This window comes from Syngnathus floridae, chromosome 2, assembly GCF_059516105.1.
Source record: "Syngnathus floridae isolate MCC-2025c chromosome 2, RoL_Sflo_1.0, whole genome shotgun sequence".
NCBI classification, from domain to species: Eukaryota; Metazoa; Chordata; class Actinopteri; order Syngnathiformes; family Syngnathidae; genus Syngnathus; species Syngnathus floridae.
Window position 1 is genome coordinate 12,300,358 of NC_142414.1, and position 22,590 is coordinate 12,322,947.

The window sequence follows — 22,590 nt, forward strand, 5'->3', positions numbered from 1 at the left end:
ACTTCATTGCAATGTCTCAACTCCTATCTGGCACTACAATGGGTTGTTGTACGCAAAGGATAAAAAATATATGAGTGTGAATACTGTTACAACATAAATACTAATCAGCATTAGCATTAGGCTGACTTTTTGGGAAATACCTCAAATGAAATTCTGTTTGTTTTATGTTTAGTTTGACTGTAACGCAGCCAGAAGTGGAATTAAACAAACTGGAGCTTTTTTTTGCGCAGGCAGGTGTTGAATTCTTTATTATTTAATAGTGTGTTGACTTCACTGCCATCATGCAGCATTTGTATCTCAAGTCTGCATTCGCAAGTTAAAGCAAGATATCAGTTTTAACAATCTTGTATGTCAAGTCACTTGCATCGAAAGGAACCACTTTAATATGATGTCCCTGGTCTGTGTACATTGGTATTATTCACAGTGGTTTTTCTGTTACGGTCAGACGTCCTTATTTTCCACACCTGCGACCCCTTTTGTCCCCCTTCGTTTTTTTCTCTCCGCCTGGTTGGCTCATTTAAAACTCATGTCGAGGGAAGTCATGTGAATACAGCAACAAATGATCAGGACACGTCTCTCTTCCCCCAGTTGTGCACCTGCTACTCAGCACATTCAGGTAATGATCCTGAGAATCACCAGCATTCCAAATCAGCTGACTCATGACTTTCAGCAGACATAAAACTACAGGCCTAAATGTCAGAAACATAGGCAAACTAAAATCTAGAATCCTGGTAAATGGGAGGGAAACACCACCAAAATGTTCAAATGGCATACCGAGTGGGGAAAAGTCCTGTGTAGATAGACGTAAAATGCTGTAGCGTTTTCATCGTGCTCTTCATCTTTGACCACAGAACACAGCCGCACTCCTCTGCAGCGTGATGATACGTTCCCACCCCCAGGCACTCCCCGGTCCTCCGAATGTAACTCCCACTAGAGTCGGTCACGAAAGAAAAGGGAGAGCGAGAGGCTCGTGTCATGAAACGACATTCTTGGAAACATGTTAGAAAAACCTCTTAGGTGCATGTAACATGTTCATGCACCCCACGTGACTCAAAGACAGTCACGGTGGCTGAGGATCATTAGGAATTGTTAGTACTACTCCTGTCGTTGGGAAAAAAAAACACGTTTCCCCGCTGGGGCACAATTGTGGTCACGTTCCAGCTAATAATCCCATTCGTTGTTCAGTCATTTTCATGCAGTCTGTTAAACCTTTCAAGCAAAATGGAACTCAAGTGTCTGCCTTTTATTTAGAAATTAGGTTAACATCCCCCAAGATGGCAATACTCATGAGGATGATGGCTCTATTTTTCATTTGGCTTTTAGATGAGGATATAGAATATGGTTAGAATAGAATGCTTCTTTTTAAGCAAGTGAATTTATAAATGTAAAATTAATGAAAAGCTTCAAATTAAGGTATGCAGTGGAATCTCAATTTAACAGACTAATGAGGGGCAAGGAGTGTCGGTTGAAGCCAGTTGTGCGTTAATTTGGAGCACTTTTTTCCATGGATTGTGTGTACGTGTGTGTGTACGTGTGTGTGTGCGTGCGTGCGTGCGTGCGTGCGTGCGTGCGTGCGTGCGTGCGTGCGTGCGTGCGTGCGTGCGTGCGTGCACAAATATATGTACATATATACTATATATAATCTAGATGTTTTATTATTTATTTATTATCTAGATATATCTAGATATTATCTTATCTAGAATTATAGCCATTGTCTCGTGTCTGATGGCACTACTCTGGGGCTAGGTGGTGCTAAAGCCCTGCCAAAAATCTATGTTGCCCCAGGTAAGGCCCTCCAGCATTTTATTTGATATTCTAAAACATATTTTTAAATTATTTCTCAGTCCCCTATGTATCAGTCAAGCCCCCTTTTAGTCTCTAGAGAAAAATCCTGGCGCTGCGCCTGCCATCCATTTTCCCTTGGCAGCTTGTAACATTTTAAGTGCACCTGTGTACTGTTTACTGAGCATCAACAGAAATATTCAAGTAGTTTTCCCAGTGCTTAACGTTCTTTGCAATGCCCCAAGGAAGGAATGTAGAGGGAAAAAATAAGCAAGAAATATGACTTGAATATGAAACATTTCCTCATTAACAAATGAGCTGATTTTTAGTAACAATGAAGCGACTAAAAACTTTAGTTTGATCCTTTTTAAAATGGTATCTCCTTCATGGCAGATTGAAGTGTGATGCAGACATTGTACAATGTATTGATGTACATGGGACTTGGGCATGAGAGCACTGACAGCACGATGAAGTCAAGTCTTTAAAACTGTTTAATGGTGGCCAAAGGCAACGTGCCTCATGTCACCAAGTGCAACATCCTACTGCACTATTGTTTACAACGCAAGGCGTGCTCTGTCGTGCTGCTCCCTCTTGTCATATTTAGCAGTTAATTAATGAACAGGGTTAACGGAGTTACGCTCTTAGCGCCGGGGGAGCCCTGCCGCGCTCATGGCGAGTTCGCTTTGCCCAACATGGAGCGGTGTCTCCAAGCCTAGATTGACACTAAAGACAACAGAAGGAAAACCAAGTTTGCTGTGAACGTGACAAAAGCCTGCTGGGTAGCGTAGAGGATCAATGATGTCATTGATTGACAATATAAATGACAATATAATTTTTATAAATTTAGGTCTTTTCTTACTCCTCACTCACTAATCAGCAGAACATTTGTGGAGTTTAGTTTTGTTCCATTTGTTCATGTCGCTTGCAAGTGTTTCTGGGGTAAAATATTAATTAGCGCAGGCCATTTTCTTCTTAAATTAATGTGGCCCATTGTTCTGTGAGAATAGCCTGCAGCCTTCAACCCAGATGTGAAAATCTCAACTCAGCTTTAATACGAGCAAAGTGAAATTTGAGCGGATAATCACGAAGCATCCTTTTGTATCGTCAAGCGCTGCCATGCAAGCGTTGAAACATGCGGCACTCTAATCACTGACAAGACACTCATCTGGCTTAAAAGCAAGTTTGCACCCTCAAGTCACTGACAGTGGTGTCACATCTAATAAGCAATTCTATACAAATGAGAGCAGAATGGAGCATGGAAATAATAGCGCCGTCCAATCAAGTTGTTTGACAGGTCCCGGGATGTGCGCATGTTGGAAAAATTGACACTTTTGCTTGTTTGTCTTCGTCACTCAAGTCTCGACGAAAACATCATGACATTGACTACCTCGTCTAATATTGTTGCTGACATCTGATATGAACTGAACTCCCATAAATAAAATAGAGAGACCCTTCTTTAACCTTTTTCTTGAAGCGCTTGTCTCTCCCTCAGCAACTTCGTTTCGCCCTTCATCTTGCCGCTCCATAAAATAATTACTAAATAGATGGTCCCTTGAGAGGTGTGTTTGATTTGTTCCATTACCATCTTCATGGCTTAAAACACTCAGAATGCTCGTACCTCCAAAATTGTCACTTTTCAGCTGACTAAAAAAATGTTTTGTACTTTTAAAAAACGTGCAAAAAAGACAATGAAATAGAATGTAAAAAAATTAAAGAGTATCTGCCACATTCTATGTTTCATTTCAATGGACATTGTGCTGCTCACTTTGGTGTTTGCCACTTGACGATTTGGGCCAGCATAATAAACACATTCTGATATAAACATGGCCTCAATTGAAAAACATCCGTAAGCCACAGTAATATTTGTCGTTCTTCGCAGAAGATAAAGAATATACCTCTGTGAGGACAGTTTTCATTCACCGTATTGCGCTTTACTTTTTGCAGCTTCCCTGTAATTCAGATTTTTTTATCATACATACCTAATTTTATATACCACAGATTTGTCACTTTATCGGGTGAATTTACTGTGATTATTTTTCCACACTAACTGTTACAGCAAAGCAGTAAGTGGAACCAGAAGGAAAGAGCACGTAAAAGACAGTGAATGTGCCAATTCTGGGATCATTTCACACATACAAAAAGAAGCTTAAGTGCAATGTGGTTATTGTTGGCTTCAGATGCATAACTACCCACAACTACATTGTTAGTGAAATAAATGCATCCTAACATCGTGAAACTTTTCAGAAGTGCAATTTTCGATGTTTTCTCACATCCTGCAGGAAGGTTTTATTAACCCAAACCTTGAAAGAAGGAAGATGTTCCATATTTGTATTCACATTAAAGTTGAACCCTTTAGTGTCATCCTGGGGATGTTCTTTCTTTACAATGTTCAAAACGCGACCCTGAATTCAACAAAGCATCATACCTCCTGTTTCCCATAAGTTGTTCCGGGATCTTGCTTAACAGGTCAGGACACAACCTGCAGCCATTTCTCAGGATCAAGATATGAATTATTTCACATGTGAAAGAAATTGATTAAACGTTCCTCAAAGCTTTGTAGTAATTGCCTTCCCTGAAATACAGATTTCCAACAAATGAGCACTATATCTTGACCCAGTCATGAAAAAATGCATCCTCTCCCTTGTGTTATTCTCCGGAAGCCCAAAAAATAAATAAATTCAGACCTTCATTGGTGAGATCTCCTGAAGTAATGCCAGAGTGGTTTCGGGCTTTGCAGCACGTAGCCAGACAGAGTTATTCATGGCACAGGCCAGGCTAGAAAGTAGGCCAGCCCCGACAACAAAAGACATGCAGGTAGTTGAGAGGAAACCCAAATTCCCTAGATCCATTATTGTGCGGCCATCCTGATTGTCACTTACTGAATCAAGTCCTCATCACCGTGCGCATCCGTGCTACTCAACCATAGCCTTCTAAATTGCCTTCGCACTAAGTGTATCCCTGGTGGCTATAATTATGTGAATTACGCTCAACAGCTTTTTGTCTAAAGTGAAGACATGTCATTTGTTGTGGCTGGATGTTGCGTTGGGCCTTGTCAATGAGATGTAACGTTCAAAAGCGGGCGCTCGATTTCTGATGAGGGCGTTAATAAATCATTACGGAGCCTATAAATAGAGAGTTCCCGAGCAGCTGTTCCAAATGACTTCATGTATTTATTTATGTTAAAGCAACACAAATTAATTATGGATGTTTTGTGACATTTAAGGGGTGGGTGAGAGGGCGAGGAAATTGGGTCAAGCTCAAACGGTGGTGATTAGAGAATGGCTCGGCCGCGTTTGTATGCGTTTTGGTGCGTGTGTGCGCTGTATGTGAGGGAATGACAACCCGCATTGCAACACTTTGGTGTTTTACTCGGGTGTGATGAATGTGAGAGAGCGTCTAATGCTTGCCAGCAAACCTCTGTGCGGTCAATAAATCAGCTGCAAAAGGGTCATTGTTGCAGCGTTGAAGGCATCAAAATCTCATTAAAAAAGATTCTTCCAGTCACATTGCGCTGCACTCCAAACCGGGTAGTGTTGCTATGGATACCGGCCACAACTAAACATAGAAACACAAGGTGGGGAATCTCTGGTGATTATATCCTACGCCATGGGCGCACACTGCTTTTATTGGTTGCCCTAATATCTCAAAAGAAGTTCACATAAAAATGACACATTGGTACAGCTCTGTAGAAACAGCATGCTTGGAGATCATGGTGATACTCATGTGGTTACTAATGCATGGTGTGCAGGCTCCATGCCTTCCCCCGCAGAGAAGCAGGAAGGGATGGAAAGTCTGTGCACGTACTATGTGTGCATGACGATCTTGCATTGATGTAGATCAGAAGACAAAAGTATCCTGGATATATATGAGCCGGCGTCCTGCTCAAGAAATTAGCATTAGTCATGCTGTTTACAGAAAGTGTATGCAAATAATGGCACCGCTTCATTTCCTTCCCTTCGTGTCTCGCCGCCGCCTCCCCTGCAGATTCAGCGTGGTAGCTAATGTGTTTATTACAGTGTCGTCCGCCTACCAGCAACAGACAGACGGCAGTACAAGTGACGTGTGATGCTTTTAAATGAGGTAAATTAGTGCCGTGATTCCCAGCTAGTGTACTGGGAGAAATCATCAGGGAGCACTGTGGGGAATGATCCAATTTTGCTTGATTTGCCAGAAAATGATTATTTAGTAATTACGAATATATCTTCGGGATCTTTGCCAGTGATGAACAGTCGAAATGGTGGTTAGGCAACCCTGATTGAAAGGATTTTAACACCGCGACTATGGCATTAAGCAAGTGTAAGGCAACATTGCGTGACTCTTTTAAAACACACAATATGTAATTGTCTTTGTGTCATGTCTAGTCTGACAGTAAATTTAACTAGGAGTGGCATTAACTAGCTTGACAGTTCTTTTTTTAGAAAAATTGCTCACTATCTACAAAACCTCTGATTTGAGTTGTGTTCACTAAACTTGTGTTCCCATCTGTTGCCATTTATCAAGTTCATCATAATAACTTGAATGACTTCCTTCAAGTATATCATCTTTGTGTTCAATCTAACAAGTCCATGCATCACACTGAATAAATTCCATTTGAAAAATAAAATGAGATTACCATTCCAGTATATCTGCTTGGTGTTGCGCTGGGTGATTTTAACTTCTGTAAAAAGGGTGCCTTGGCTCGATAAAGGTTGGGAAACACTGGATTAATGATGTGCTCCTGTAACAGCTATGTGCCCTCCTCTAGCGACCCTCAAATGAAACCAAAGGTTCCATCCGTCCCTTTAGGAACATAAATAATCCACAGTTAAACAACTGCGTGATGCGGGTTACATAAGATCACAATTGTGAGAGGAGAATGTGAAAGGTGTTATGTAAGTGTGGCGGCACGTCACGGTTAGAATGTAAGTGCGCGCCGCACATCAATGGCCGTCCCCTGAATGATCTTAACACAAAAGCGCGCTGAAAGCCTTCACAGACGACTGCATGCGGCGCTGCAGGAAGACAAATGAAGGCGCTGTCAAAAATACAGAGACCATTGCCAGTCATTTATTGCAGTCGCATCTACATGCAAGTGTTTTGCTATAGCCCAGACATGCTGCAGAGGCCCTATGAGACGCCTGACACGAAGGGAAACTTGAGATGGAAGGACTCGGCCCGGGTCTGTCAATCTCGACAAGAGTAGGAGTGGGCGCGCTGGTGGGAAGGAGACTGTGCGAGTGTTTTCAGATGATGCCTTGTGACTCTCCAGCGGTCGAAATTTGTGTGCGTGTATCAGGCTTGCACACAAGTTGGATTGGAGTGACATTCAGTGATGTTAAGTTATTATTGAACTTCATTTGCATCAATTCCAAAATCTGAATCTCACGCAAAAAAGTATTCAGGCCCGTTACCTCGTCGTCGTCCTGAATTAAACGCTCTGTTTTTTTTCTTCCTCCTAGCTCTACATCCAGACGACGACCCTGACCATTTCCATGAATCTCAGTGCCTCGGTAGCACTGGGCATGCTCTACATGCCCAAGGTGTACATCATTATCTTCCATCCCGAGCTCAACGTACAGAAGAGGAAACGTAGCTTCAAGGCGGTGGTGACAGCCGCGACCATGTCGTCACGCTTGTCCCAGAAGCCCAGTGAGAGACCCAACGGAGAAGCTAAGACTGAGCTATGTGAGAACCCTGCTGCTGACCCTATGAGTGAGTAACCTTTACATCATGTCAACGACACACAAAACCACAGTGGACGCGTCAGTTCATACATGAACTAAACACTACCATACACCTGACAGCTATATCTTCCTTTCATTGACAAAGCTTATTTTGCTGAACTTCTAGGAAATGTCACAGGATCTACGTTTATATCTGTGCTATTGAGTTTTTTTAAATGGCTTCCCCTAGAGGCTAAAGTGATATGTCTTTCTGCCACTTCCCCTTTTTTTCTTAGACTTCCTTTCTTGAACTTGGAAATCCCATTTGGCCAATTTAATTGGTTGTGTGGCGGGGTAAAAAGCACGTCTAATGCCTATAGAACATGGTATCAGTTATCTCCGAGACCTTTAACCCGAGTGCGCTGGAAGAAGTGGAGGGACAGAGAGATCTGAAGAAGGAGAAGAATTGAGAGTTCTATCAATGGAATGGAAGGGGATAATCCGTCTATAGAGGAGAGAAGCATTACTCAGACCACCACGCTCTGACTCGACATTATCACAATGATTAGTTAGGTTCGGGTGTCGGCTTGTGAGTTTTTGTGCGGTTGAAATACACTACAGGGACATATTTAATGAATGGATTTGTTAATTATTAATTTGCTAACGGTCTCAGACACATTGGTCAATGAGTTGGACTGTATTGTAACCAACGTTGTGGGAAATTTGAGGAAGCTGTTCCAGCGTGATTGGGCCGCAGTGCACAAAGTAAGGTCCATAAAGGGGTGCCTGGATGTGTTTTGTGTGGAACACTTATGAGCAAACCTCTGGGACTAACAACCGGAACTAAAACCAGGATTGTGAGCCAGGCTCTTTAATCAATCACCCAGGTCAGGTAAAAACCCTCCACATCCAAATAAAATCAATTTCAAACTGTTTCACAAATCGACGTAGTTGGTATATTCCCACGTCATCTGTTATTACACGATATTAACAAATGGAAAGCTCTGAATATACCTTGAGGGCAAATGTTTTAAGTCTCTTGGCTACTTGAAGTACCTAAGAAGTGTTGTAAAACTCTGGCTATTCCTTTCTCCGTGAAAGCCTTGTGGCACGATGTCGATGGTCCGCCGCAAAGGTAAATTTGAGTGCAGATTAATATTTGCCTATTGCGGCGCTTAGTGAGCTCATCGTAAGGCTGGGCAATAAACTAAAATTTAACAAAGGCTGGATGATCATTTGGTCATTTTTGAGACTACTATAGCAAGGATTCTGTCCGACACCAATAAAATGGAAGCGGAAATATACAGAGCTGACGAGGAAGGGAATTACAGTTCCTGTTGCTTTAACTGTTAGCAGTACCGGGCCATTTTTTTCTGATATTTTATATTCAATTAAGTGTTGGGAATAAAGTCATCGTCCACAAACTCTTTGGTTTTTTACTTATATAAAGGACATTCTTTGTACGTATAGATGTTTATGTGCGAACCTGTGCTTGCTGCTTTTCCTCAATGTCGGGGCACAGCTTTGTCTATCCACAAAAGCAAGTCATGCAGTAGGCGAGAGAACTGTAGTTTCTATATGGTGTCTTGAGGTCCAAGAATTTATTATAATATATAAAAGCACACTGGTAACTTAGTGACTCAATATTCTGTACCTCTGCCTTGCAGTTCTGAGGTTTGTGTTTAAATCTTGGCTCTGGCCTTACTGCGTGGTTGTGTGGGGTTTTGTCAAAGACTCAAAATCACAGGTGTTATAACTCCAAGTTGACCTGCCACATCATTCTGTGGCGTACTAGTAAAATGTCTCCACTTCATTTTTTTTGCTTAATCAATTTGTCATTTTAATTTTGGCATATCAGTACCTGAATGTAAATCCTTTACAGATATTACGAGCATTACTAATTTAAATTGCAAAAAAAATGCTGTCATTGATTAAAATAATATGGACAAATCAACAACAAGAGAAGAGTATGTGCCACTTTTCAAATATAAACGTATCCAGCCAAAACTAAATGTATAAATGGATCCGGCCAACTATTTTCACTCTTTTTTTTTTTTTAAGGAGCCCTAATGCCACGAGGTTTCCACGGAGTTAAGAAGAGATTAAATCATTCTACACTTTTCAAACAGTTCAAGTGTCCAAACGTGCTCATAGATTTGTGCTCAGGCTATTTTCAACACTTCACATTGGTCAAAATCAAAATAACAGACCAGGTATTCCACCTGATACCAACAATATTTAGGTGATTGTACATTTACTGTATATAATTTTCTCAGCCATCACAGCCCGGGGAAACCATAACTACGATACGACTGGTGACGACAATGAAATTGTTACCTCTGCTCTAAATTGCCCATTGATTTGAATGCTTGTTTGTCCAAATATGCTCTGCCATTGATTACCGAGCAGGTCAAAGGCTTCAACAAACCCGTTACCCTCACAAAGTCAAGCTGCAGGTATCCCAAAATTTACACCCAGAAAAAAAACAGTAATTTGAGGCACGCCAAATGCATCGCTCCTTGTTGGGAAGGAAGATGGAGATGATTGACGGCTCATGCAAATCATACATCACATGGGCCAAACGCCTCCTCTCCCGCAACGCTTCTAATCACACGGAAGTATCACGGCGCCCACAGGTGCACCAGCCCCTCACAAGCCCTGAATGATGTCTATGAGATGACAGCTATTCCCTGGAACGTCTCCAAACAGCCAACAGTTGTCATACTCATCTGTCATAAGCTCATGTGCTTTCCCTGAATTTGCGCATGATCGCGGTCAGTCGGGGAGTCGGTTCATCAAGAGATAGTGTAGGAATTACGCATGCGGCCGATGGGGCGATACATGCTCCACAGGGGTGGGGTGTTCCAAATCTCTGCATCTGTCACAGCACAACATCAAAAGTGGGTCATTTGGTCTACACTGTAGACTCTACAGGATGCCATCCCATGAGTGCATCATGTCATCTGCTCTGTGGGCCTTTCACCTCCACGCATGTCTTCTCACCTTATCTCTCCATCCCGTACCCTTTCCCCCCTTGTGCCCCCTTTTTTTGCAGCAGTGGAAGTGACATTTATTAATGGCGAATTTATGTGCATGACCGCCCTGAAACCTGAACTGTGGCTCCGCCGTCCCCAGAGACTGTCCGTCACTGCCTGTAACCATCAGAGCGCCAAATACCTCGCTTTCAGGGCCTGTCAGCCCTGGAGGAGACGACACGGAGTGATTTATAGGATTATGATGAGAACTTCTGCACAGTATTGATGGGGACTAATGGCTTTGCAAAGAAAAAGGCACAATTGGTCTCATTTGAAATGGTCATCCTTCAATGTCCTCAATTTAAACTGCAATTGCCATACAGTTATGCTTTGAGATACGAGTGAGATTTGCTCCCAAACCATGCTCTTAATGCAAATCATGCATACTCTTAAATTATCTTTCCCCATTGAAAGGAATGACAGTGTCATTTCTCCATCCCAGTCCACCCCCCAAAAGTTATTTATAATGTGAACAATCAATATCACACACACACACACACACACACACACACAGTGGAAGCTCAACAATTTGATTTCTGAACAATTTTTTACAGTAAAATGACCTTGGGTTTGTTACATACTGTTTTGTGGCAGCCATGGCCTAGTAGAGCGGGTTGTTCAGTGACCGGAGGTTCAGCTATTCCAATCCCGCTCTGAGTCTTGCGTCGTTGTGTCCTTGGGCAAGACACTTCACACACCTTGCCACTCACACTGAGTGCAAATCTTTGGGGGTCGTCGGAGGGGCCTTAGGCGCACACTGGCAGCCACGCTTTTGTCAGGCTACCCCAGGGCAGTGTCTTTGAGTGTCCAGAAAAGCGCTGCATAAAACGTGGGTATGTGGTGGGAACTGGTTAATGTTATTTCTATTAATTTCAATTGGGAAAAATTATTTTGAGTTACAGTGTTGTCATGGAACAAACTAGATTCATATCTCAAGGCACTACTGCAGGTAAATGAGCCAGACAAGCATCGACAAACATTCTTGACGATTTTCAGGTCATGTTCATCTCATCAATTACTGACAAACCAGAGGGATAGAAAACATGGGTTGTTACGCATCCAGTATGTGTATGATTATAAATATTAAAAGCATAGAATACACACAAATTGACATACACTTGCTCTTAGATTGGCTGGCTGGTGTTTCTGAATGCTGCTTATAGTAACTAGCAAAACTCTGTAGTACATGTGATGTTTTATTCATCATAGTTGCAGCGCGAGACTACAAAACGCTGCAAAGAAATGGTGCGACTTTAATTGCATAGCCCAGGGGAGTTTGTTGCCATAGCAACGTTAAAGCAGTAGAATGAGAATCTATCGACCTTCTGTATTGTGCGAGGAGGATGACAGACATGAGCCTTGTTGACTGACTGACTGGCTCACTGAGTGTATTCCACAGCAAGAAAAATAGAATCCCCCACACCACCTATGACCCGCCAAACTTAAAACCTTTCCTCGAAAACCTCACACAAGTCGTGACGAGTCGGCATGATCTCAAATGGAAGCCGCGCACCTTGAACGATTGAAACCGCATCACAGAAGGACACACGAGCGCACGCTGCGACGGTGAGGCAAGCGCTCGTTTCCATGGCGATCCGCACTCGAAGCACATAGCGTTTGCTCGGTGCCCACTTGTGAAGTGTTTGTTTTTCTTTATTGCTGGTTAACATGAAAATAGAAGGTGAGCTTGCACTGTGGCATTGTGAGTGCAATTGATACGCGGGCCCAGAGCACATTGCTTGTCATTGCTCACAGCTGGTGAGAAGAATAGCTAGCTACCAAAGCAGAAGGCGTATATTTTCTTGCAAATTTGCAGGATGGTTTTGTTTTGGGTGGCATAACGGGCGAGTGAATAGCACAACTGATTTTCTCCCTTGTTAATCCCCCGGTAAAGACTCAAGATTTTTTGTAGTCAAACATGAAAGTCAAGTGAAAATCAATTAAAATAGACTTCATTGATATTTTCCCAGCCTATCTGAGCAGTACTTTTTTGAGACCAATATCAAGTAGACATATTTAATGGACAGCCAGAGAATTATTTTAAACCAGGGCTGAACGAGCTATCAAATTCAAAGGTGGGGAAAAAAATGCAAGTAAATTATTTTTCAAAATCATGAAGCCCTAGATTATTTTTGACTTTTCCAAAATCTTCATCTTTCTCTCCTTCTTTAGGTCAAGCCACCAAGAAGACGTACGTGAATTATAACAACCTCAGGATCTGATGTGCTGGAGAATGAATGCTGCTCGTGTGTCATTTGTGATTGAAAAGAAAAAGGGAAGCTCCAGAGGAACCAGGAGAGGATTGCGAGCATCCCAGCACGTCCTGCAGCACCCGAGCGCTCACACAGAGGATGGCGGAGCGCATCTAACCTCCATCCGGACTTGAGTGAGACTAGTAGTGCTGCGGGCTGCTGCGACTGCATCTTGTGGAGGTTTTAACCCGGCGGCCTCGAGCAGAGAAGAAGCTGACCGCTAAAAGGGGTCGCCGAGGACGAGGGCATAGAGAACAGAGGATGTGCTTTTGAGATACTTTGTTTTACAATGTCATTAAAGCCATATTCTCTTGGGGTTGCCATTATCTGATTTTTCTTCTGTATTGTTTCTAAGTGATTTTCTTCTGTGCCTCTATTTGCTCCAAGTACATCAAATTGAATCTTGAACAGCGAGCTCTGCCACATACAGTATTTTGTTTTACACAAATGAAATTTTAAAAAGAAAAAAAAGTCTAACCCACATGATGATTATATTTGAGTGATGGGCATTGTACTATATTTTTTGTAAATATTTGAGACTATTTTCATGTTTGGAGTACTAAAATAGATAAGCGGTCTGTGTTCAATGGCATTTGGATGGTAATGAGAAGCACCACAAAGTGTTGACTTTGCATGTGCCAATGTATGTCTGTTCTATTTGATGTAAGCAAAACATTCAAAAAAATGAAAAAAAAAAATCAAAGAAATAAAAGATAATGATAATGAGCTTCGGCACTCTCCTGCGCTTTGTTTTCTCTTCCCTGGAAATCATTCAAACGACAGAATATGGCTTTAATCTGTTGCTGCATTGACCCCTCTTGTATGTGAAAGCATGTTTGTTTTTGTAGCCTTTCCTTGTGGTACCTAGCAACTGTGTGACAAGCACTCACAGCGACCGTGCAAGTATGTTGTGATGTCTGTCAATTTATGAACATGTAATAAATGAGTTTGTTATCTTTTATACAACCCAAGTGCCACAGCATATCCCAGTTCTTTTGGTGCACGTGTGAGTTTTCAGTGAGCTGCTCTGTCGAACTGATGTATGAATAAGTGCTATTAATCACCGTAGCGTTTATGTAAACTGTTGCAAATGTCACCGTCTCGTCCCCGCGCCAAAGAGGTCACACTAGAAAGCCGAGCGAGCGGCGCTGTCATGCGGACGAGATGAGACCCGGCGAGAGGAGGGGAAATCCACTCTCGTACGCCTTGGCTCCCGCCTATGCTCTTTTCTGTCTCACCCCGTGTTCATCCCCACTGCTGAGACTCTTTCCAAGTTCCAGCAGCCGTGTCAGATCAGTTTGTCCCTGCCAAGTTCAACCTTGAGCAGCTAAGTTCCTCTCACTCAGATTTTTTTTTTTTGGGACCAATTGGAATTAGAATATGAAGTACCAGGTATCCAAGATAAAACCAGCGACCCAAAAGTACCCAACAATAAAAATTAAAATGGATTCTCAGGGCTATATTTTTGTGGCCGACGTGAATCTGGCATGAACCTGTGGAGGTGCAGATGTTTTTCACAGTCAAGGGCAAGTCGTGGTAGCACGGTGTTCGACTGGTTAGCATGTGTACCTCACTGTCTGGAGGTTGTGGGTTCGATTCCGGTTACTTCCTGTGTGGGTTTCGTCTGCGTGGGTTTCCTCTGTCGATGAGAATAACACAAAATACCTTAATCACAACAACGTATCATAATGTTTACTCAACAACAAAAATGTCTCAACACTTTAGGAATTAATGGAACTAAGAGGCAGCTTCTTCATTCGTGACTTACCCTCAGAAACCGACATCGCATTGTAAGGGAAAAAGTTGCCACGAAAGCCTGACAGGCATGACTGAAGCAGAGTGTGTAGATAAGACAGAAGATGATAAAATATTAACAAATAAAAACGACACATTGAGAATAAATTCACAAATATTAAAAAATAGCCATGAAATGAAATGAACGCTGCTTTAGACCAACTTCCTGCCACCAATCAAACTGACCACTCTCCACAGTGAGCCTTATGTTTGCACAGAAATTAGGATATACTGCAAATGTGCCGTCTCCAAAAATCGAGACCTCAATCTCTGATAAGCAAAAATTGGACATGAATAAAAATCACTGCAAAAAAGGAATGGCAAATGGGACTCCAGACAGATTGCGGTTTGGTGTGGAGCGTGCTCAATAAATAACGTTGACTGTGTCTTGATATCCACACTGCCTAAGCTAGTAGCCAAGTGTGTCACATGCTTTAATAAAACAACACCCCTTCCCCAATAAGAAGCGAGGTGCTGTCTAATTTTCTTCTGTTTCTATTTGTACAGCATGTCTTTTCACTCCTGTGGGACCAGATGGTCTTTACTTCTCTGTCACTTTGCCTTACGCAGCCAAGAAAAGTCCCACTTACTGTATGCCCAATTAGAACAAGTGTCTCCCACACAAAATTAATTGCCTGTGTCAGTGTCTTCGCAAGTAGTCAGTGGGGGATGAACGCAAGCTAAGCTCACTATCTCGCAGTATTTTGGATGTTTTTAAAAGACAACGGAGACACCGTTTTTGAAATGCAGAGTATGTTCTGAACGAGGCTTCACTCGTATAGTTTCTATGAACATAGCAGTACACCCGTTTTTTTATTCTTGCTCCAAACTCCATCTCATCTACGTAAGAGCCCACCTGCTCCTGTTCCGCAGGATGCTGTTTTCCAGGGAAATCGCTGCAGGGGGACAACAAAGTTGGAAACCTAATCATGGTGGACTAAAAGAAAAGCTCTTTTTAGCAGCAGCAAGATTCATGGTAAATGGTGCAAACTTTCAGAAGTGCTAGTGGAAGCTGATTACTCACAGAAGTTATTTGAAGTTGAGTTTCTACATGGCATCGCCACAGACTGAAAGCTGTCTAGACACTTATAAAGTTGTCAAACATGATATAGGACAGGGATCACCAATGCCAGTCCTCGAGGTCCGGTGTCCTTCATGTTTTATGTCTCCCTGGAGCAACACACCGAACAATACGGAGTGGTTAATTGCCCTATGGTGGATGTTTTTTGGAATGTGGGAGGAAACCGGAGTACCTGGAGAAAACCAACGCGAGCACGGGGAGATCATGCAAACGCCACACAGAAAGGCCATAGCTGGAATCGAACCCTGCACCTGTGAACTGTGAGGCAGACATGCTGAGCAGTGGGCCACAGTGCTGCCGAGAATTACACCATAGAACCATAAAAGTTGCCTTGAAAGCCTTGAAATTCAGCTTAATGCTAACACAATGCTATTGACTGTCTAATTAAGAATTTATGTGGTGGTGTTAAAATGCTTAAGCAAAACAAAGAACTTCTTGAATCTAAAAAATTAAAAGAAGCAAACAAATTTTCTGTAATAATGGTCCATGCTAATAATTAGCATTGATTGTTGAACAAGAGATAGTCGAACCTAAACGATACAATGTATTTGATCAAAATGGAGAGGGTAAGAAGTTAGCACCACTTCATGGCTCAGCTTGCATACCTTAAGACAACTGGCTCAGGCTTTTATACCATCTAAGTTCTTTGGCATCTTTGTTAGAGCTCCGCCTTTGAGCAAGGCCTCGCTTATCTTGTCAGAACTCCTGATGTGCTCCTTCACAGACAATTTACTGATGCCGAGTCTTGATTAGCCCTGTTTCATGGCTCTTGGGCTCTACGCTCTCCTATCACTCCAAAACTGTCCAATTACCCATCTCCAGCCAGAGTGAAACCTTATCTGCTTTCCATCAGTGACCAGCTGAAGCCTGATATGTCTCAGAGTGGATAAAGACGCTCCTGTGATTTTTTTCTTTTTTTTTCCCCGCCACACTGTATCTTATATTCTCGCTTTCACTTTCCCGTCCAGGCTAAACTGTGAACACTGGAGCAAACTGCAAGTGTAACCACAGTCCTTATGAAGACATCACTGGCCTTGTGAACTTCAAATTCCACTATATAGATAGGGGGGAAAGAACGATTTATTCATGTTCTTCAACTACAATGAAACTCTTGAAATTATGAGGAATCTTTTACCGACTTGGAATTGAGATTTGTTGGTCAAACTAGGGTTGCGCTAACAAACCAATCAGAAGATTGGTCCAGATAGCTTGATGTGAGAGGCAAATTTCAATTTGTTAAAGATACAGTTGTGCCTTGAGATACAAACACTGGTAGTGTATGGTGACAGTAGACTCAAAACGAGTATTGTGAGTGGTGGGAAGGATTTAATGTAACCATTTATTAGGGTTTATTCCTAACTAAACATTTATGAAGCAAAGGGGGTGCTGTAATCTTATCGCAAAGAATTTGCGTTTCTACAAAAGAGTGAAGACGGCCAAGGACTGCCAGGTCAAAATAGCCTACTGGTTAGTGACACGGGCTCTTCATCAGTAAGAACTTGGTTCGATCCCAGGTGTGAGCATATACCTAAATGTTCCTTTAGATCTTTTCAGTGAACCGATTCTAAAGAGTCGTTTTTTTTGAGAACTGGAATGCACATGACTAGTACAAAAGAGTGCAGACGGCCAGGAGCTGCCAGCTCGAAATAGCTGACTGGTTAGTGACATGGGCTCTCTATGGGTAAGAACTTAGTTCGATCCCAGGTCTGGGCATGTGTGATTTTAGATCTTTTGAGTAAACCGATTCTAAAGATTCAGTTCATTTGTGAACTGGAATGCAAATGACTCGTACAAAAGAATGCAGACGGCCAAGGGCTGCCATGTTGCGATAGCTGACTGGTTAGTGACATGGGCTCTGGATTGGCAGGAGCCTGGTTCGATCCCAGGTGTGAGCATATATCTAATTGTGCTTTCAGATCTTTTGAGTGAACCGATTCCAAATATTCAGTTCACCTAACTGGAATGCACATGCCTAGTACAAAAGAGTACAGACGGCCAAGGGCTGCCAGGTCGAAAGAGACGACTGGTTAGTGACATGGGCTCTGGATTGTTAAGAGCCTGGTTCGATCCCAGGTGTGAGCATGTACCCAAGTGTGCTTTTAGACCCTCGTTAAGCGCACCTGCATGAAAAGTTTTTGGTCACTTTCACGTTCTGCAGGAGCTAAAACTTTTCACACAGTGCACTTAACGAGGGAATTTTGGAAAACATGTTAGAACGCATCCCCGAAGACTAGAGCTTGACACCTGTGACCTTTGACCAATATATTTTCCGAATAAAGTGGCCTGTTATTAGGTACACTTGAAAATGGCGGTGTACCTAATGGAGTGTCCGTGTGATTCCCTCGTTAAGTGCACCTGCGTGAAAAGTTTTAGCTCCTGCAGGACGTGAAAGTGACCAAAAACTTTTCACGCAGGTGTGCTTAACGAGGGTCACTTGGAAAACATGTTGGAACGTGGCCCGAGGACTAGAGCTTGGCACCTTTGACCTTTGACCGTGATATTTCCCTAATAAAGTGGCCTGTCATTAGGTACACTTGAAAATGGTGGTGTACCTAATGGGGTGTCTGTGTGATTCCCTCGTTAAGTGCACCTGTGTGAAAAGTTTTAGCTCTTGCAGAACGTGAAAGTGACCAAAAATTTTTCACGCAGGTGCGCTTAACGAGGGTCACTTGGAAAACGTGTTGGAACGCGGCCCGGAGGACTAGCGCTTGACACCTGTGACCTTTGACCATGATATTTCCCTAATAGAGTGGCCTGTTATTAGGTACACTTGGAAATGGCGGTGTACCTAATGGAGTGTCCGTGTGATTCCCTCATTAAGTGCAGCTGCGTGAAAAGTTTTAGCTCCTGCAGAACGTGGACGTGACCAAAAACTTTTCACGCAGGTGTGCTTAACAAGGGAAAATAAGTTGGAATGCGGTCCTTAGGACAAGTGCTTACTACCTGTGACCATGATATTACCCTACACACATTTGGGTATTTGCTCACACCTGGGATCAAACCAAGTTCTTACCGATCAATAGCCCGTGTCACTAACCTGTCGGCTATTTCGACCTGGCTGCCCTTGCCCGTCTGCACTCTTTTGTGCTAGTCATGTGCATTCCAGTTCTTAAAAAGTGAATCTTTACAATCGGTTCACTCAAAAGATCTAAACGCACCTTTAGGTATACGCTCACACCTGGGATCGAACCAGTTTCTTACCAATCAACAGCCTGTCTCACTAACCAGAAACCCTAACCCTAACCCATTTCTACCTGGCAACCCTTCAACCTGGCTCACTAACCAGAAACCCTAACCCTAACCCATTTCTACCTGGCAACCCTTCACCCTCTGCACTGCTTTGTACTAACCCTAAACCCTAACCCTAAACCCTAACCCCAAACCCTAACCCTAAACCCTAATCCTAAACCGTAACCTTACTTTGAAACCCTAACCCTAACCCATTTCTACCTGGCAACCCTTCAACCTGGCTCACTAACCAGAAACCCTAACCCTAACCCATTTCTACCTGGCAACCCTTCACCCTCTGCACTCCTTTGTACTAACCCTAAACCCTAACCCTAAACCCTAACCCCAAACCCTAACCCTAAACCCTAATCCTAAACCGTAACCTTACTTTGAAACCCTAACCCATTTCTACCTGGCAACCCTTCACCCTGGCTCACTAACCAGAAACCCTAACCCTAACCCTAACCCATTTCTACCTGGCAACCCTTCACCCTCTGCACTCCTTTGTACTAACCCTAAACCCTAACCCTAAACCCTAACCCCAAACCCTAACCCTAAACCCTAATGCTAAACCGTAACCTTACTTTGAAACCCTAACCCATTTCTACCTGGCAACCCTTCACCCTGGCTCACTAACCAGAAACCCTAACCCTAACCCTAACCCATTTCTACCTGGCAACCCTTCACCCTCTGCACTCCTTTGTACTAACCCTAAACCCTAACCCTAAACCCTAATCCTAAACCGTAACCTTACTTTGAAACCCTAACCCTAACCCATTTCTACCTGGCAACCCTTCACCCTGGCTCACCAACCAGAAACCCTAACCCTAAACCCTAAACCCTAAACCCTAACCCCAAACCCTAACCCTAAACCCTAATCCTAAACCGTAACCTTACTTTGAAACCCTAACCCTAACCCTAACCCATTTCTACCTGGCAACCCTTCACCCTGTCTCACTAACCAGAAACCCTAACCCTAACCCATTTCTACCTGGCAACCCTTCACCCTCTGCATATCTTTGTACTAACCCGAAACCCTAACCCTAAACCCTAACCCTAAACCCTAATCCTAAACCGTACCCTTACTTTGAAACCCTAACCCTAACACTAACCCTAACCCTAACCCATTTCTACCTGGCAACCCTTCACCCTGTCTCACTAACCAGAAACCCTAACCCTAACCCTAACCCATTTCTACCTGGCAACCCTTCACCCTCTGCATATCTTTGTACTAACCCGAAACCCTAACCCTAAACCCTAAACCCTAATCCTAAACCGTACCCTTACTTTGAAACCCTAACCCTAACACTCACCCTAACCCTAACCCTAACCCATTTCTACCTGGCAACCCTTCACCCTGTCTCACTAACCAGAAACCCTAACCCTAACCCTAACCCATTTCTACCTGGCAACCCTTCACCCTGTCTCACTAACCAGAAACCCTAACCCTAACCCTAACCCATTTCTACCTGGCAACCCTTCACCCTCTGCACTCCTTTGTACTAACCCTAAACCCTAACCCCAAACCCTAACCCTAATCCTATACCGTAACCTTGCTTTGAAACCATAACCCTAACCCTAAACCCTAACCTTAACCCTACTTTGAAACCCTAACCCTAACCCCAAACCCTAACCTGACTTTCAACCCTAACCCTACTTTGAAACCCTAACCTTAGCTTTAAACCCTACTTTGAAACCATAACTCTCTTCGCCCCGCCCCCTACACGAATGAACTTTTCCCCGCCCCCTAGGTAGTGGGCGTGTTCCATTGGTTTGTTCGGCCAACTTGGGGTGGGGCCACCTTATGTATTTACACATAAATACTTTCAGTTGTTTGCATATGCGGACACATGCAAAGCGAGGTTCCAATTCTAAAAGCACATTTGGGTACATGCTTACACCTGGGATCGAACCAGGCTCTTACCAATCCAGAGCCCATGTCACTAACCAGTCGGCTATCTCAACATGGTATCCCTTGGCCGTCTGCACTCTTTTGTACTGGTCGTTTGCATTCCAGTTCTCTGAAGTGAACAATCTTTAGAATCGGTTCACTCAAAAGATCTAAGAACACATGCACGTATTTGCTCACACCTGGGATCGAACCAAGTTTTTACCAATCCAGAGCCCGTGTCACTAACCAGTCAGCTATTTCGTCATGGCAGCTTCTGGCCGTCTGTGCTCTTTTGTACTAGTCATTCCAGTTAATTGAACAATCTTTAGAATCGGTTCACTCAAAAGATCCGAAAGCACATTTAGATATATGCTCACACCTGGGATCGAACCAAGTTCTTACCGATCAAGCTCCCGGGTCACTAACCAGCTGGCTATTTCTACCTGGGAGTTGCGGGCCGTCTTCACTCTTTTGTACTAGTCATGTGCATTACAGTTCATAAGTGAACCGAATCTTTAGAATTTTTGAGTGAACTGATTCTAAAGATTCAGTTCACTTAAAAGAACTGGAATGCACATCTCCTACCAAATACCAAATACTGTATATATGGTAATCCCCCTTCTATCGTGAGTTCTGCTTTCAAATTTCTGCTGATTCTGAGATTTTTTTTTTTGTATACTTTGTAACTAACTACTGTAATTTACAGACTATAAGACATACCTGATTATAAGCCGCATCAGCCAAAATTATTGAAACAGAGTATTTCTACATGTATTTCTACATGTTCTTGTTTTTATAAAAAGGACATAAAATACAGTAGGGTGAAATGAAATATAAAGCTCGAATTTTAGGGGTGCTGGGATTAAAAAATGGGCTATAAACACCTATGCTGTAAGATGTCTGGATGGAATACCAAGTCCACTGTGTGATGGTCTATCTTAGAAGCTTTCTCAGCCTCCAGTGAAGGCTGTTGCTTCGTTAATTTGCCTTATCTCAGGCCACATGTGCTTACCTGTGTGAATGTGTGTGTGTGTGTGTGTGTGTATGTGCGTGCGTGCGTGCATGTTATTGTATTTTTAATCAGAGGAAGAGAGCGGCCATCGTTCTCATCACATTAATGTCTCTTGGTATTTATTTGCTGCTCTCGTTCTTTCAAGCTGTCTCCTTCTCTCACACCCCTCGTGTTACTGGGGGGGGTGAGTTAGGATGGGGGGGATGCTGAGAGAATCCATCTGAAATGTGCTCATTTGACAGTCGTTAGCGATATGGATCGTGACAGTCGACAATTAGCTCAGTCACCTCCTTTAGATTCACTCGTCTTCGGCTAAGGGATTTAGTGCAGCCTGTCGTCGCCTTAATGAGCATTGCACCTCTTGCCAACACATCCAAACTTTTAATTTTGTTGCCAGGATTGTTTCAAAATTAGACATATGACTAGGCCTATTTAATCTATCTATCTATCTATCTATCTATCTATCTATCTATCTATCTATCTATCTATCTATCTATCTATCTATCTATCTATCTATCTATCTATCTATCTATCTATCTATCTATCTATCTATCTATCTATCATTATGTTCATCCAAGAATGATTTTAACATGTGTGCACCACTTTTTCCAGAATTTTAGGGATACAAGGCAGTTTGGAAATGGGTCTAAAATTAGACAGCAGATTTTGATCAAGGCCAGGTTTTTTTTTGACTTAATACTTAAAATTTAATACTTAATACTTGGGAGGACCTCCTTAAATAAATTATGAGGAACATAGTCATAAGGAAAGTTGGATGGCTTAATCTGCTGAACCACAACCTCTAAAAGCATCAAGGAAACGCCTTTAAAAGATTTTAACACCACCCAACCACAAACATGGACAGAGAGAGCA

The 22,590-nt window shown here is 42.8% G+C and overlaps 1 protein-coding gene across 3 annotated transcripts in view; it reads left to right on the forward strand.

Annotated features, from left to right (window-relative positions):
* LOC148401792 (metabotropic glutamate receptor 7-like) overlaps window positions 1-13,677 on the forward strand; it is a 93,001-nt gene extending 79,324 nt beyond the window's left edge. For all 3 annotated transcript variants that reach the window (XM_088368605.1, XM_088368607.1, XM_088368606.1), the window contains exons 9-10: window positions 7,221-7,473; window positions 12,632-13,677. In XM_088368605.1, coding sequence (XP_088224731.1) covers window positions 7,221-7,473; window positions 12,632-12,681 — 303 coding nt within the window. In that variant the 3' untranslated portion in view covers window positions 12,682-13,677. The remainder of the gene's footprint in view (window positions 1-7,220; window positions 7,474-12,631) is intronic.
* Window positions 13,678-22,590: the final 8,913 nt, after the last annotated feature.